The sequence below is a fragment of the Anomaloglossus baeobatrachus genome, chromosome 9, assembly GCF_048569485.1.
Source record: "Anomaloglossus baeobatrachus isolate aAnoBae1 chromosome 9, aAnoBae1.hap1, whole genome shotgun sequence".
NCBI lineage: Eukaryota > Metazoa > Chordata > Amphibia > Anura > Aromobatidae > Anomaloglossus > Anomaloglossus baeobatrachus.
The window spans coordinates 44,414,092-44,430,832 of record NC_134361.1 but is presented as its reverse complement, the minus strand read 5'-3'; the positions used below and the strand labels follow the sequence as shown (position 1 = coordinate 44,430,832).

The 16,741-nt window shown below is 49.0% G+C and overlaps 1 protein-coding gene across 3 annotated transcripts in view; it reads left to right on the top strand.

Moving 5' to 3' along the window:
• The window catches only part of ZC3H4 (zinc finger CCCH-type containing 4), a 73,498-nt gene that overhangs the window by 12,071 nt on the left and 44,686 nt on the right, over positions 1-16,741 (top strand). For all 3 annotated transcript variants that reach the window (XM_075323667.1, XM_075323666.1, XM_075323668.1), the window contains exons 2-5: positions 4,004-4,214; positions 4,392-4,502; positions 4,854-5,061; positions 5,219-5,361. In XM_075323667.1, the coding sequence (XP_075179782.1) occupies positions 4,004-4,214; positions 4,392-4,502; positions 4,854-5,061; positions 5,219-5,361 (673 nt within the window). The remainder of the gene's footprint in view (positions 1-4,003; positions 4,215-4,391; positions 4,503-4,853; positions 5,062-5,218; positions 5,362-16,741) is intronic.

The following is a 16,741-nucleotide window of genomic DNA, read 5'->3' as shown; positions in this document are numbered from 1 at the left end:
TGCTTTTGTTTTATATATATATATATATATATATATATATATATATATATATATATACATATAACATCCTCAGCCAGGGTGATGTTGGGAGTTGTAGTTTTGCAAGAGCTGAAGAGTTGCCGAAGATAGTTTTTGTCTTAGAGTTGTCCATTCGATGCTTTTTTGAGCGTCTTCTCCCACCGTAGCATACACCGGTAACAGGCCAAAGAAAGTCCCCCGTTGGGTTGTTTTATTTATTCTTTACTGTATAGGAGAGTATACTATTGCAAAAAAAAAGTTTGTTGTGCAGGGTGTTTTTTCTTAGCATATGTGTAGGCCCTCCAACTTATTCAGCTGTCAAAAGGCTATATATATTAGTCAAAAAGTTGGGGAGAGAGATATTTTGTAGTGTGCGTGTATATATACATATATATGTGTGTGTATGTATATGTATATGTGTGTGTATATATATATATATATATATATATTAATAACTGGTGTTAACAAAATAGAATGTATTAACATTCCCGGGATAGAATGTATAAATAGAATGTATTAACGCCCGGGATAGTAACTGTCTCTCTGTTTCTTTCCCATTCTCTGTCTGTCTCCCCCTCTGTATATATCTCTCTGTCTCTTCTCTCTATTTTTGTCTGTCTGTATCTTTCCCTGTCTGTCTCTAACTGTCTGTCTCTTTCCCCGTCTGTCTCAATCTCTTTCCCTGTCTGTCTGTCTATCTCTGTCACTCTCCCTGTCTGTCTCTTTCCCTCTCTTTCCCTGTCTGTCTCTTTGTCTGTGTCTGTCTCTTTACCTGTGTGTGTCTCTCTCTTAACCTGTTTCTCTCTTTCCCTCTCTTTCTCTCTGTCTCTTTCACTTTCTTTCCCTGTCTGTCTGTTTCCCTGGGTCTGTCTCTGTCTCTTTGTCTGTGTCTGTCTCTTTCCCTGTCAGTCTGTCTCTTTGTCTGTCTCTTTGTGTCTGTCTCTTACCCTGTCTGTCTGTTTCTTTCCCTGTCTGTGTCTGCCTCTTTCCCTGGCTGCATTGTGACACGCCAGCATTCCATATAAGGGCGTGGCTGTGCATTCTTTTGAAGTTCTGGCTGCACTGTGGCTCCCAGCTCCATTCGCTTTAATGGAGGCAGTTTTTTTGTCAAAAAACTGTAAAGAGCGGGGTTGAAATTTCCCCTCAAAACATAGCCTATGACGCTCTCGGGGTCCAGAAGTGTGAGTGTGCAAAATTTTGTGGCTGTAGCTGCGACGGTGCAGATGCCAATCCCGGACATACATACATACATACACACACATTGGACCCGGAAGCAGCAGCAGTGCCGGACACCGCAGTACCATGGACAGATAAGTAAAGAAACTCATGCTGCCCATGTGCTATACGGCTGTCACACAGCACACTGACAGCACATGCTGAACACACACACACACACACACACACACACACACACACACACACACACACCCCTTTATATATTAGATATATATATGTTACTGGCAATGTGTAAAAACAGGCATTCTATAAAATACCTAGGCAATGTATACAATCCCTGTCGTTTTTTCAGGCAAGGTATGAAATCTCTGCATTGTTCTATACTTTTCCTAGGCTTTACATAAAATGTCTAGGTATTATAAAGAATGACAAGAATTGCTCAGGCAAAGTCTGATATAATGCCCAGATTGCAAAAGTCTTTAGTAACAAACAGTCAAAAAAGTAATGAAAGAAGTAACAAACAGTAAAAAAAACTAACGAAAGAAGTAATCCTGAAGAATACCTAGGCAATGTATACAATGCTGGAAATGGGTCGGCACAGTATGAAATACATCAGATGTTCATACATTTCTCAGTTATTCTATAGAATACCTAAATGGCAAAGAGGCGGAGTGTAGAATACTACAGGGGTGATCCGTCCAAAAGTAGGCCGTCCTGTTGTTCATTTAGCATTTCTTCTTTCATTACCCTTTTGACTATTTGTTACTTCTTTCATTAGTTTTTTGACTGTTTGTTACTACTTTTGCAATCTGGGCATTATATCAGATTTTGCCCTGTGCAGTTCTTGTCATTCTTTATAATACCTAGAAATTTTATGTAATGACTAGGAAAAGTATAAAACAACGCAGATATTTCATGCCTTGCCTGAAAACGACAGAGATTGGATACATTGCCTAGGTAGTCTATAGAATGCCGGGTTTTCATACATTGCTTATAATATATATATATATATATATATACACATAATCATTCATACATACACACACTACAAAATAAAATATTTCTTATACAACTTGCACAACTGTCAAGACAAATATGTGTTTTTTGACAGTTGTACAAGTTGTATAAGACATATTTTGTAGTATGTGTAATATATAATAAATATATATATATTACAAAATGTTTCTCTCCCCAATATTCTTTTATGTTCCATTGATCAGATCATAGGCCGGTTTCCGCAGTTGTCGGCGTTGTCTCCTCGGATGAAACATATGGCTATTCTCCTCTGTAATCTGAGCACACGGCGACGTCCGCCCTTGTACTATGCTGGGCCCGACCCCAGATCTTCCTTCCCCGATGGTTTTTTAGTATTCCCGGCATGTACACCAAGGATTACATGACAAGTACCCTCAGCGCCTGTAATCTCATCTGGTGGAAAAGCGCAGCGACGCCGGCGGCCCGTGGAGACGCACCTCTCTGTAGGATTGCTTAGGCTGTAATGCTTGTGTTAATTAACATAGGTTTTAATGTTCGCAGCGGGCCAGAACAATTTGCCTAATTTTTCCTGTAATTGAATCGCTTTTGTATGTTGAAGACACCTAGAAATGAGCCGCAGCAGAGCCCATACTTATTACTGACGGACTCGGATAGTGTTGGGGGCTTGGAGCGGACGGTACGCAAAGTTACAAGACATCTGCGATCAGTTGCAGCCTTGACTTTCCAATACAACAACCGCCGCTCCATTCACTCGGGGTTGATCACTGGATCAGTGGGGGTCCGAGTAATCAGCAAGTTATCACCTAGTGAAAACTTAAATTCCTGGGAGGGGTTTTGCCCTACTTTTTTTTTCTTTTTTATATATATTTAATGGATGGGGGTATGGATCCGAAAGTAATGATTAATACATAGCACTGCAATCCGCCCCCGTGTTGCCACCCTGCCGGGCTCCGCTGGGTCAGAAGTGATGATGTTTCCTCCATTAATCACCTTATCCCAATAGTCAGCCCGGTCAGGTCACTCTGGAGTTGTGGGCATCATCACATCCCATCTGGCCGACACTGGGAACAAATATTGACTTATTTTATAATATTGCAGCCCTCTGGTTAAAATAACGTAAAATCCCTTTAATTGTCTTCCATGGGGCGACCACCAATCCTGAATGGATGGATTGATGGTGCACAGATATCACCGCTCCATTCATTGTCTTTGGCCTTTTTGGATATGGCCTAGTACTGTGGTTTCCTCATCATCACTGATATGACCTACTAGGGATTATGGAAGTCATAGAGGAGGGTCTTCCATTCAGAACCACTTCTCCCTATTAAAAAAGGGTGACACTATCGAATTCATATATTACATGGTTGTACATTAAAGGGGTTGTCCAGTGAAAATTAGGGGATAACGTATAGATCGTTGGGGCTGGGACTGATGGTCAGAACGGGGAACATTTATCCACATAGGAATGGATAGGCGCAGTCCACATGTCCGATTGCTGCTCCATTCCTTCCCTATGGGGCTGCTCTGTGCTTGGCTTTTTCTGGCAGTCCCATAGAGAATGAATGGAGTAGCAGTCAAGCATGTGGATCGCCGCTGTATTAAAGTACCTAGTCCTGGCGATCAATGGGGGTCTCGGCAATCAGACCCCACTAATCTATATCACCTATCCCACCCGGACAACCCGTTTAACTTTGATGGGTGCCGTTTGATGCCAATCATTAAGAATATTGGTGGTCCATAGGCGAGGTATTTTCTACTTTAGATGGGTTCACTTCGTATAATTTTATGTCTTTCCCATTTTGTCCTATTACAGGGAGGACGGTGAATTAGAGGAGGGTGAACTTGAAGATGACGGCGTTGAGGAAGCCAGCCACGATGTCCCCGAGCCACCGCCTCCGAAGGAGAAGGAGGAAAAACATCACAGCGAATCCGATGACGAGAAGTCACATCGAAAAATGAAAAGAAAACGCCGAAAGGAAAAAGAGAAGCGAAGAGCAAAGAAGAAAAGAAAGAGCAAGCACAAGGTATGTACACATGGGGTATGACGGTGGAGATGATGCTCGCTCCTGTATGACCAGTATAAGGCCGGTTCAGACCAACATATTCCACGGTTTGTGAATGGACCGGACCCCCGTGTCTCTTGACCCAAACTCTCAGCCCCATTGGAATTGTGTATGATGTTTTGATTTTTTATTTCTTAGCGTCATGCGTCCTCTAGTGAAGAATATTCTGATTATAGCGAGGACTCGGACTTTAGCCCCAGTGAAAAAAGTCACCGCAAATACAGAGAATACAGCCCATCATACCCTCCGGTAAGTGACATCTTTCTTTTAGCGATACACATAATTTGTTTTTGGGGGCAGGAGCATTTTATCTCATTTACGTATATATACTGCACCTTTCGCTTTGGGGGGGTGCCCCGTCAGGGGGTCGAGCACTGCTAACTTCCGCATTAGGAGGGGAGCGGTGCTGATGACGTCTCCGCACAGTCTGCCATGATACATGCACCTTCTGCAGGTATTGTGCTCCTGCCCAGCAGCACTCCCCTCCCAATGCAGAAGTGAGCGTGGCGCAGGACAACTTTAAAGGAAATGTACACAATCTGGATATTATGTGTCACACTTTTAGTATATAATTATATCGCTTTACTTTACTATCATCAGCCGTACTCCCATAGCGCCCCACCTTCAAAAAAGAGCTACCACAACATGGACAGCAAGAGCTATGGCATGTACGACGACTACGAGAATGACCAATATGGGGAGTACGAAGAAGACGAAGGGGATGATATGGGTAAAGATGAATATGATGATTTTGCCAAGGAGCTGAACCAATATCGAAGGGCAAAAGAGGGCAGCCATCGTGGTCGAGGTAAGCGACAGTCTGCACATACTTCTGGATAAACGTGCGCTGCAGGGCGAGGATTGTAAGACCCCTGACCATGCTGCTGTCGCCAGTGCGCTCAATATTTTCGGTATGTACAGCGCGTGTAGTTCAGTAACTCAGTTATTTGCTTTTTTTTCCCCAGGAATGAGAGGAAGGATTAAGTTGATTCGAGGTCGGGGAAGAGGGATGATACGTGGAAGAGGCTTTCGAGTGAGAGGCAGAGGAAGAGTTTACTCTGGGGAAGAACACCAAGAGGATGAGGAGGTGTATGACGAAGAAATGGAAGTGAGTGGCACAAACATGTAATGGAGCATGGCGATCCCTCCTCTTATAATCTTCTGTACATATTAAGAAAAATCTCCCTTTTTTATATCATTAGCTCTAACTGAAACAGATCAGTAACTAATTGTGGGAATAGACCATGTAGGAAACATTTTAATATCGGTCACTAATGGCAAATTAATTTCAATATTTAAAATTTTGCACTTATTCATGTTTTCCACTAGGTAAAAAATTCTCTACGTACCAATCCCCAATCTGTGATGCATGTGCAGGCACAAATCGGTGATTTTTTAGTAATTACCATCTATTAAAGAGGGCCTTACAGTTTTAAACTGACCACATTGTGGAATAGTGGCTGTAAAGCTGCAAAAAACTGTATTTTTTACTCTTAAATTTCTCTTATATGTTGTAGAGATTTTAACTTGTCAAGTTTATATTCTAATTTCTGATAAGCCCAAGGGGGCATTGCTGGAGATTTTGCTTTGATGGCAGATTGTTTTTCCTGCTTAGCATTGACATAAGCATAAGGTGTCATGCAGGGAAAAAAAAACAACAAAATCCCCCCCCTCATAAAAGCTTACGGCCGTTTCACACATCCGGCGTTTTGCCAGCTTACCAGATCCATCACACTCCAGTACAGTGTAATACAGTAGAATGGCATCACGGCAACCTCCGGTCACTGCTGTCATGTGACCGGAGTATGTGACCGGAGCTTGCCGCGATGCCATTGTACAGTGTTAACACTGAACTGGAGTGTGTCGGTAATCCGGCGGTAATGCCGGATGTGTGAAACAGCCCTTAGAACAGGCTTTTATTTTTATTTAGTGTGACATATAATGACACCCAGCTTTGCCCTCCTCTGATCCCTCAGTGTAATGTATACAGTAGAGCATAACTGTCTCATTACAAACACTTATTAGTTTTCATCTCAGGTCAGTTAATGTGGGGTGTGAGTACAGTAGGACTGACAGTGCCCCGAGATAAAAGCTGCAGAAGTGTTTCCTTTCTCGCCTTTTCATTGGGGGACACAGACCGTGGATTATATGTTGTCTCCAGGGGAGGCTTGACACTAGATTTAGAAAAGAGTTAGCTCCTCCTCCCACAGCATATAACCCCGGCTAGGCGGGAACTAGCCCAGTTCTTTTTAGTGTCAGCAGGGAGGCTGACACGTCTGGCCTGAGCCCCAGGCCAGTTCATGTTTTTTGATTATTTATTTATTTCCTTTGTGATTTTGTTCTATTTTTGACTATGGGGCAATACCAGGGTGCCTCGCCACCCCCATTCCCCCATGTACGGGCAGAGGAAACCTGACGTGCAAAAGCCGTCAGTCTTCCCTCGCGCCCAAGTGGTCGGGTCTGCGTACCCCTCCAGGCTCCCTGGAAGCACCTCACAGAGGTAGCTCCAGAGGGCTAGGCAGAACCGAGCACCTGCTAGCCTTGAGCCGAAGATGCGTCCCCGAGATCCCCGCATCCCAGGACCGACGCATCTTCAGACGGAGCCAGGAGCAGGTAGGGAGACGACGAGTCAGTACCCTGCATTCAGACCGCCGCCTGAGATGGCGCCGGTGGGGCGATGCAGGCCGTGATCCTGGGGAAGCATCATTAATTTAGCTCCCGGCGTCGGCCTGCATGTTTAGCAACGCCCCCTCCACTGCTCCAGAAGCCGCTCTCTCTAGTGGGCCGTCTCTCCCTTCCATGCTGCCAGAGAATCCTGGACGCCATTACACGTGGGGAGCAGACTTGGGTGAGATCGCCTCCTTGGCTCTGCAACTCTGCAGCACTATATACCGCTCTGCTCAGTGGTATATCGCTGTCTTCCTAGCGGTGTGTGCCTGCTGGCTGACTGTGTATATCAGCTTTCAGCGGTATATACTGACTGTGCTTGCAGGTATATATTGACTGTTTGGCAGTGTGTGCCAGTTTACTATTGGTATATAGCAGCTCTGTACAGAAGTCCCTTTCTAATACTGCTAGTAGCTCCTCACCCACTGTAGTGTAATACTGCTAAAGGCTCACAGTATAATTATCCGTTTGTTGCTGACATGCGTAAAAACCGCAAGGGTGATAAAGCTTCCCAGGCATCCTCTATGGACCTGTACTATGCTTGCACCACCTGTGGAAGCTCGTTTCCCAATGGGCGAAGCTATCCACTCTGCCGAGGCTGCGATGCCCCTACTACAATGTCACAACAGGCGTTGCCGGACCAGGGGGTCGTGCAATCTGTGGGTTCGGCCCCGGCCGCCATTCAGGCAGCACCCCTGTCTGAGGAGGCTATCCCTGCATGGGCTCTTCTGATGTCTAAAAGGTTAGATGACCTGGCCGCTCAGATATCTCAGCCTTCCACAGGCTCCCACAGCCTCCCCCCGGCTCAGCTCCCTAAGGGGAGCCCGCCTTCGTCTGGTATATCATTCCCAATACGTAAAAAGGCTGTCTCCAAAAGGCGCCATTGCGTCCGCTCCACCTCATCTGACTCACACGATGGTCAGTCTGACTCAGACTCCGTGACCTTTAGTAGTCACGATTCCCGAGACTCTGACTCGGATTCAGATGTCCCTTCTGAGTCTAGGCATATGGAAGACACTCTGATAGCGGCTGTCAATCACTCTCTGTCGATTTCTGATCAGCCCTCGGACCCGACTTCTCAGTCGGCAATCAAGCGAGCCAAGAAGCCGCCTAAGTCCTTTGCCCAAGATCCGATTTTTCATCAAATCGTATCTAAACGGTGGGATCACCCGGATAGGAGGTTTAATAAAAAATCCTCCTCTTCATTCGCTTATCCCTTTCCCCCGGAAATGGTTAAGCCCTGGTCGGTACCCCCCCGTTGTGGATCCGCCAGTATCCAGACTGGCTAAACACACGGTCATGTCTGTTTCAGACAACGCATCTCTTAAGGACTCGTCTGACCGCGCAGTTGATGCTGCGGTCAAATCTATTTTTCAGGCTTCGGGCTCCTCTCTACGCCCCCTGTTTGCCATAACATGGGTGGCTAGAGCTATGAGCGTGTGGAGTAGGAACTTGCGCAAGTTGCTCCGCCCTTGCAATATTCCTCCAGAGGCTCTTGAGATTCTTGATTTGTTCTCTCTCGCCTCTAATTATCTTCTTCACGGCTCTCTAGATGCAGCCAGCTGGTCAGCCCTAACGGCAGCCAATGCTGTCTTCGCCCGCAGGGTTCTGTGGCTAAAAATCTGGAATGCGGACAGTGCCTCCAAAAAGTCCCTGTCCACACTTCCCTTCCAGGGTCTTCGTCTATTTGGTGAATCCCTGGACAAGCTCATATCTGTGGTGACGGGTGCTAAAAGTACCATTCTACCACAAAAGCGGCCTGTAGCCAGAAATTTCAAAAAATCTTCCTGGCGCAGGCGGTCCTTTCGGCCTGCTCCCCAAAAGCTATCGGCCCAAGGACCGTCCCAACGCTCAGATCAAGGATCCGGTCCCTCAAGGGGCTCTTCTTGGCGTTCCCTCTCCAAGCAGTCCAAATCCAAGGGACCTCGATCTGTACAGGCCCCCTCAGCATGACGCCAGGTATCCCACAGATCCGACTCCTGTGGGAGGACGGCTTCTGCTTTTCCGGGATATCTGGCTAGAATACACTCACGATGCCTGGGTTCGAGAAATCGTCACCTCGGGTTACAAGATCGATTTCCATTCCCTGCCGGCCACCAGGTTTCTGCGTTCTCGTCTCCCAAAGTCCAAGACGCAAAACCAGGCCTTAATTCAGGCCATAGCTTCTTTACAAAAGGCAAACGTTATCATTCCAGTACCCCTGGAACAGCGCGGCAAAAGTTTCTATTCAAACCTTTTTGTCGTTCCCAAAAAAGATGGCTCTGTCCGCCCTAGCTTGGACCTCAAACGGCTGAACAAATTCGTACGCATTCGCACTTTCCGAATGGAATCTCTGAGAGCAGTGCTAGCCGCCATGGAACCTGGAGAATTCCTAGCTTCCATAGACGTTCAAAATGCCTATTTACACATTCCCATATGTGTCTCTCATCAACCGTTCCTTCGCTTTGCCGTCGGACACCGTCATTTCCAATTCAGGGCCCTTCCCTTTGGGCTGGCCACTGCGCCTCGGGTCTTCACAAAGGTCATGGCGGCCGTCATGTCCATTTTACACCCCAGAGGCATCCTGGACGTTCCCTACCTGGACGACCTTCTGGTCAAAGGGAGCTCTCCTCACGTTTGCTCAGAAAGCGTGCAGATTTGCCTAGACACCCTGTCAAGGCTAGGGTGGCTTGTCAATTTCAACAAGTCATCCCTCATTCCCCATCAGCGCATCACTTTCCTAGGTATGCTGATAGACACGGCTCAGTCCCGGGTTTTCCTTCCAGAGGACAAGAGGGCTTCCTTGATTCGGTCTGCGCAATCCCTCCTCTCTCGCCGTCACACATCCCTTCGGAATGGAATGAGAGTGTTAGGCAAAATGGTGGCGGTCATGGAAGCCGTGTCCTTTGCCCAATTCCATCTGCGCCCTCTACAGCTGGATCTTCTATCCTCCTGGGACAAGAATCCAGCTTCCCTGGACCGGTCAGTCCGCCTGTCTCGGTCTGCGCTCAGCTCCCCTCGTCTGGTGGACTCAAGCCTCATCCCTATTTCAAGGGAAGTCCTTCCGCCCGGTCCACTGGCAGGTTGTCACGACGGATGCCAGCCTGATAGGCTGGGGGGCGGTGTTTCTCCACCACACTGTTTAGGGACGCTGGTCTCCTTCCGAGCGCTCTCTGCACATCAATGTTCTGGAGATCAGAGCCATATTTCTGGCCCTTCAGAATCTTCAACCCTTATTACTGGGCCTCCCTGTTCGGATCCAGTCAGACAATGCCACGGCCGTGGCTTACATCAACCGTCAGGGAGGAACTCGCAGCAGGGCAGCGATGGAGGAGGTATCCAAAATTCTTCGTTGGGCAGAGAAGCACATCCCCATCATCTCAGCTGTCCATATCCCAGGGGTAGACAACTGGGCCGCAGACTTTCTCAGCAGGCAAGGTCTAGCGGCGGGAGAATGGTCCCTCCACGACGAAGTGTTCCATCAGATCACTCTTCGTTGGGGGCTCCCAGATGTGGACCTCATGGCGTCTCGAATGAATGCCAAGATACGTCCCTTCATATCGCGGTCGAGAGACCCGCTAGCGTTAGGCTCCGACGCTCTAGTCTTTCCATGGTTGCAGTTCCGCCTACCTTACATCTTCCCTCCGTTTCCTCTCATTCCGAGAGTACTCAAGAAAATCAAAGCGGAGGGAATTCCGGTGATCCTCGTGGCCCCGGACTGGCCCAGGAGGGCCTGGTACCCAGAGCTCCTCCAACTTCTCAGCGACACTCCCTGGCGTCTTCCCGATCGCCCGGATCTTCTGTCGCAAGGGCCAATATTCCACCAGAATACGGCACAGCTGCATTTGACGGCGTGGCGCTTGAATCCCTGATTCTAGCCAGGTCGGGGTTTTCTTCCAGGGTAGTTCATACTATGCTTAATGCTTGGAAGCCTTCCTCCGCCAGCATTTACCACAGGACCTGGAAGACCTATCTTGCCTGGTGTGACCGTCATGGTCGGTCACCCCTGACTTTTTCAATCCCTAACGTTCTTGCTTTTCTGCAAGATGGTCTGGATTCGGGTCTTGCTCTCAGTACCCTTAAAGGACAAGTTTCTGCCTTGTCGATTTTTTTTCCAGAAGCAGCTGGCTTCTCGCCCTCAGGTCCATACCTTCCTTCAAGGGGTAGCGCATTTGATCCCTCCTTATCGCCACCCCTTGGATCCCTGGGATCTGAATCTGGTTCTGGGAGTTCTTCAACTTCCTCCCTTCGAACCTCTGAGAGAAATCTCTCTTCAAAGACTATCTTGGAAAGTTGCCTTTTTAGTTGCTATCACCTCTATCAGGCGAGTGTCCGAACTGGCAGCTCTTTCCTGTAGTTCACCTTACCTGATATTCCATCATGATAAGGTGGTTCTTCGGCCTTCCCCTGCCTTCCTTCCGAAGGTTGTATTCTCTTTCCACCTGAACGAGGACATTGTGTTGCCGTCTTTCTGCCCGGCCCCAGTCCACTCCTTTGAGAAAGCCCTTCACAATCTGGAACTTGTCAGGGCTCTGCGGATCTACATTTCCAGGACAGCGCCGTTGCGCAAGTCCGATGCCCTTTTCGTCCTCTCAGAAGGACACAAAAAGGGCAACCCAGCATCTAAATCCACGATTTCCCGATGGATCAGGACTGCCATCTGTGAGGCATACAAGGCACGAGGTGTCGTTCCCCCCCAATCTGTGCAGGCCCACTCTACACGAGCAGTGGGTGCCTCCTGGGCTATCCGCCATCAGGCTTCGGCAGCCCAACTTTGCAAGGCCTCTACCTGGTCCAGTGTGCACACGTTCACTAAATTCTAAAGAGTGCATACGCATGCCTCCGCGGATGATGCTCTTGGAAGACAAGTCCTTCAGGCGGCAGTGGCCCATTTATAAGTAGCCACTGCTCGGTTCTGACAGTGTTTTCATATGAGTTCACTGCAGTTGTTAGTCAGTCAGATCTTAGTCTGATGTTATACACTGTTGTTCGTTCAGTTCCCACCCAGGGACTGCTTTGGGACGTCCCACGGTCTGTGTCCCCCAATGAAAAGGCGAGAAAGGAAAGGACATTTTTGTATACTCACCGTAAAATGTCTTTCTTGGAGCCTTTCATTGGGGGACACAGCTCCCGCCCTTGTGGTTTTGGTTATCCTTTTCCTACTGCTTTACACCAAACTGGGCTAGTTCCCGCCTAGCCGGGGTTATATGCTGTGGGAGGAGGAGCTAACTCTTTTCTAAATCTAGTGTCAAGCCTCCCCTGGAGACAACATATAACCCACGGTCTGTGTCCCCCAATGAAAGGCTCCAAGAAAGACATTTTACGGTGAGTACACAAAAATGTCCTTTTGCTCTACTCTGTTTAGTAGGTACAGGAATCATAGAGGAGAGCAGAGCTGTGTGTCAACGGGAAAAGCCTGTTCTAAGCTTCTTGGGGGCGTGTCCTTTTGCTTCTCTGCATGACCACTCTTGCTTATTATTGGTCAATATCATGCAGGGGAAGAAGTAACCGCCCCCAGAGTAGACTCTTTGGTAACACCCCCTTATTTCTTAGCATGTATTATGAACTTTACATACTAATATCTCTTCAACAGTTGAATAAAAATGTAAATAAATCCTATGTGTTGTTCAGCTTTGTAGCCAGTATTTTTTGAGGTGACCAGTTCAACATAGTAATATTGGTGAAAGGTCCTCTTTAAAAAATATTGCTGGCAAGTGTCCCTTAAGGCCCCCTAAAGGACACACAGCTTCCAGGTTATAGTATCCTGGCATGCAGAGCAGAATGCCGAAACCCTCAGTAGATCCTCAAAGTGAAAGCGATAGATCTTGCATGTTACTGTGCAATCGTGTGCTTTGAGCTAAAGCTCTGCTACATCCTGTACTCTAGTCTGCATGTCTGGGTGTGCAAGTATGGAGCAGACTGAGAAACTTCACCCGCTCTATACACTGTGGAAGCCGTCTGTATTATACAGCCAGCACCTGCCTCTAACACCAGCCATAGAAGCTGGTAACGCTCTTTGTATCCCGACCCTCCTAACCCCATCCTAGTATTTTGCGGATACCGTATTTGGGCCCCTTTTCGTGTACTCCTTGTAATAAATGTCTCTCGTATGGGCCAGAACTGTGAGCCGCACTGTTTTTCTTTGTCGCTCCATTGGGAGACCCAGACAATTGGGTGTATAGCTATTGCCTCTGGAGGCCACACAAAGTATTACACTTAAAAGTGTAAGGCCCCTCCCTTTCTGGCTATACACCCCCAGTGGGATCACTGGCTCACCAGTTTTGTGCTTTGTGCGAAGGAGGCAACACATCCACGCATAGCTCCACTTTTTAGTCAGCAGCAGCTGCTGACTATGTCGGATGGAAGAAAAGAGGACACATATAGTGTCCCCAGCATGCTCCCTTCTCACCCCACTGTATGTCGGAGGTGTTTGTAAGGTTGAGGTACCCATTGCGGGTACGGCGGCAGGAGCCCACATGCTGATTCCTTCCCCATCCCTTTTTACAGGGCTCTGGGTGAAGTGGGATTTACCGGTCTCCAGGCACTGAGACCGTGCTCCATCTACAGCCCCTGGAGAAGATGCTGGATGGAGCGGAGTACATCAGGGACATGGCCCTGCTTCCTCAAGGTACTCTGTGTCCCCGTGCATTTGGCGCTCACACCGCAGCATGCTGGGTGTTGTAGTGCGCCGGGGGACATCAGCGCTGCGGCGCCTGTGCCATGGCCTCATTCAGCTTTGCTGAAGCAGGCTCACTTATGGGAATTGGTCGCGCCGGCCGCTGGGACTGCGGCGCGGCTGGCACTTGTAGTGCGCCGGGGACTTCAGCGCGGCCTGCGCTTTTACGGCGGCCGCGCTGATAACTAGAGTCCCCGGCTTTTGCGGCCTGCTTCCGTTCGTTCCCGCCCCCAGACCTGCCAGTCAGGAGAGGGGCGGGACGCTGGCCACTTCCAGGAATCGGTCGCGCCGGCCGCTGGCAGCGGCGCGGCTGGCACTTGTGGTGCGCCGGGGACTTCAGCGCGGCCCGCGCTTTTACGGCGGCCGCGCTGATAACTAGAGTCCCCAGCTTTTGCGGCCTGCTTCCGTTCGTTCCCGCCCCCAGACCTGCCAGTCAGGAGAGGGGCGGGACGCTGGCCACTTCTATGAATCGGTCGCGCCGGCCGCTGGAACTGCGGCGCGGCTGGCACTTGTGGTGCGCCGGGGACTTCAGCGCGGCCCGCGCTTTTACGGCGGCCGCGCTGTTAACTCGAGTCCCCGGCTTCTGGGCCTAGTCTCCCTTCGTTACCGCCCACAGCCCTGACAGTCAGGGTAGGGGCGTGACGCTGCATAGAGCAGAGCTGAGAGCTGGAGTATGTTTTGCATACTCCACCCCTCTCACTGTGTGCACTGTGAATCCGGATTCCCGCACTTTCTCAGGCACGCCCACGGCTTCCTTCTCTACAAGGACACCGGCAGCCATTAGTGTCAGTTTCTGTACGATACAGAGACAAGTGTGGAAGACCCTGGCATTCTGATAGTCACACAATCGCTGTAACAGGCGTTAAGCAGCACCTGTGGTGCTAACCCCACTAGTGCAGAAGTGCACTTATAGATATGCTTGTACTATATACATTGCACTGTTTGGTCGCACGTTGTATATACCCTCCTGGATTATGCGGAGGAGTTATCAGCATATTCTCTGTGTAAAACAAAGGTGCAGAACCACATGTTTTTCTATACAGCTGGGACAGCATGTACGGCTATACGGCCGGCAGGTACATAGACTCCCATTGTACGCACTAATGGCCAGGGGATGAGGACGGTGTCTGCAGTATTTACTGACAGTTTTTCTGAGACTATGGCTATGATACTAGAAGCCTAGCAGTCCGGACATGTCTCTCACAATATGGGCACTGTTGAATCATTGATCATGGCCCCCCTCAGTGTGAATAACTAACAGCTCCGGGAATGTCACACGCATCCCAGAGTCACGGCTCTGCACGGACGTCAGTCCCAGACAGCCTAAGTGGGCTCGCTATGAGCGGCCTCGGTTTCATCAGGGTCCTAACAGAAGGACTCGCTGTGTAATGAGGCGGAAGTAGCGGCTCAGGATTCTGATCCTGAGACCGCTCTCAATCTGGATACACCTGATTGTGACGCCATAGTAAATAATCTTATAGCGTCCATCTATAGAATGTGGGTTATTTCTCACAGCTCCTCCAGTGGAGGAGTCAGCTTCACGTATTTTTCTGGACCACTCTGCCTTCAGAGAGGCAGTCCAGGAACACCACGCTTATCCAGATATGCGCTTCTCCAAACGGCTTAGGATACACGTTATCCCTGTCCCCTGACTTGGTCAAGGACTGGACCCAATGTCCCGAGCGGCATCCTCCAATCTCCAGGCTTGTAGCTAGATCCATAGTTGCAGTGGGAGATGGAACTGCAAACTCAAAGATGCCACTGACAGACAGATGGATCTCTGGTCGAAAGCCATCTATGAGGCTGTCGGCGCACCGTTGGCTCCGGCATTCTCTCCCTTGGGGCACTCCAAGCTATTTCAGCTTGTCTTACACAGATTGACACGGTTACACGTACATCTGTGCCGCAGGTGGCATCCTTAACCTCTCAAATGTCTGCATTTGTTTCTTACGCGATTCAGGTTGTCCTGGACTCTGCGAACCGTGCGGCGGTAGCCTCCGCTACTCCGTGTTTTTAAGCAGAGCCTGGTCTGCTCGTTAAGTGAATGGAAGGCAGATTCTGCTTCCAAAAAAGGTTGCCTAACCAGTTGCCTTTTTCTGCTGACCGACTGTTTGGTGAGCGTTGGATGTAACCATCAAACAGTCCAGGGGTAAGGATTCATCCTTTCCTCAGCCCGGACACAACAAACCCCAACAGAGCAAGAGGCAGTCGGGGTTTTCGGCCTTTTCGAGGCTCGGGCAGGTCCCATTTTTCCTCGTCCAATGTGGACTCAAAAGGATCAGAGGAGCTTAGATTCTTAGCGGGCTCAGTCTCGCCCAAAAAAGCGACAGTCTGAAAACCCGCTTCCAAGGCGGCTTCCTCATGACTTGCGGCCTCGGTCGGTAGCAGGCTCTCCCGCCTTGGCGATATTTAGCTGCCATAGGTCAATGACCATTGAGTGTGAGACATTCTGTCTCACGGGTACAGGATAGAGCTCACTTCTCGTCCTCCAACTCGATTCTTCAGAATTTCTCCACCTCCCGGCCGGGCCGCTGCTCTTCTGCAAACAGGGTGCACTCTATAGGCAGAAAGAGTGATGACCCCCGTTCCTCTTCAGGAACAAGGTCACGGTTTTTACCCCAAATTCTTTGCGGTACCTATAACAACGGGCCGTTCCGTCCCGTTCTGGATCTAAAAATGCTCAGCAAGCTCGTGGACACCAGGCGGTTCCGGGTGGAATCCCTCCGCCATGTCATCGCCTCAAGGTCCCAAGGATATTTCCTAGCATCATTAGGCATCAAGGATGCTTATCCACACGTGCCGATTGATCCAGAGCACTAGCGTTTCTACGCTTCGTTATAGGAGACGAACACCCTCTGTTCGTAGCTCTACCATCCGGCTAGCGACAGTCCAACTGGTCTTCGCCAAGGTCAGGGCAGCAGTAGTCACAGTCCTGCACTCTCAGGGTCACTCTGTGGTCCCGTATTTAGACGATCTACTTGTCAAGGCACTCTCTTAGGAAACATGCCAACACTGCCCGAACGTTGCGCTGGAGACTCTCTAGAGTTTTGGGTGGATCATCAACTTTTTAAAGTCAGATCCGACCCCGACCCTATCGATAACATATCTAGGCATAGAGTTTCTTACTCTCTCAGCGATAGTGAAGCTGCCGCTAGACAAACAGCAT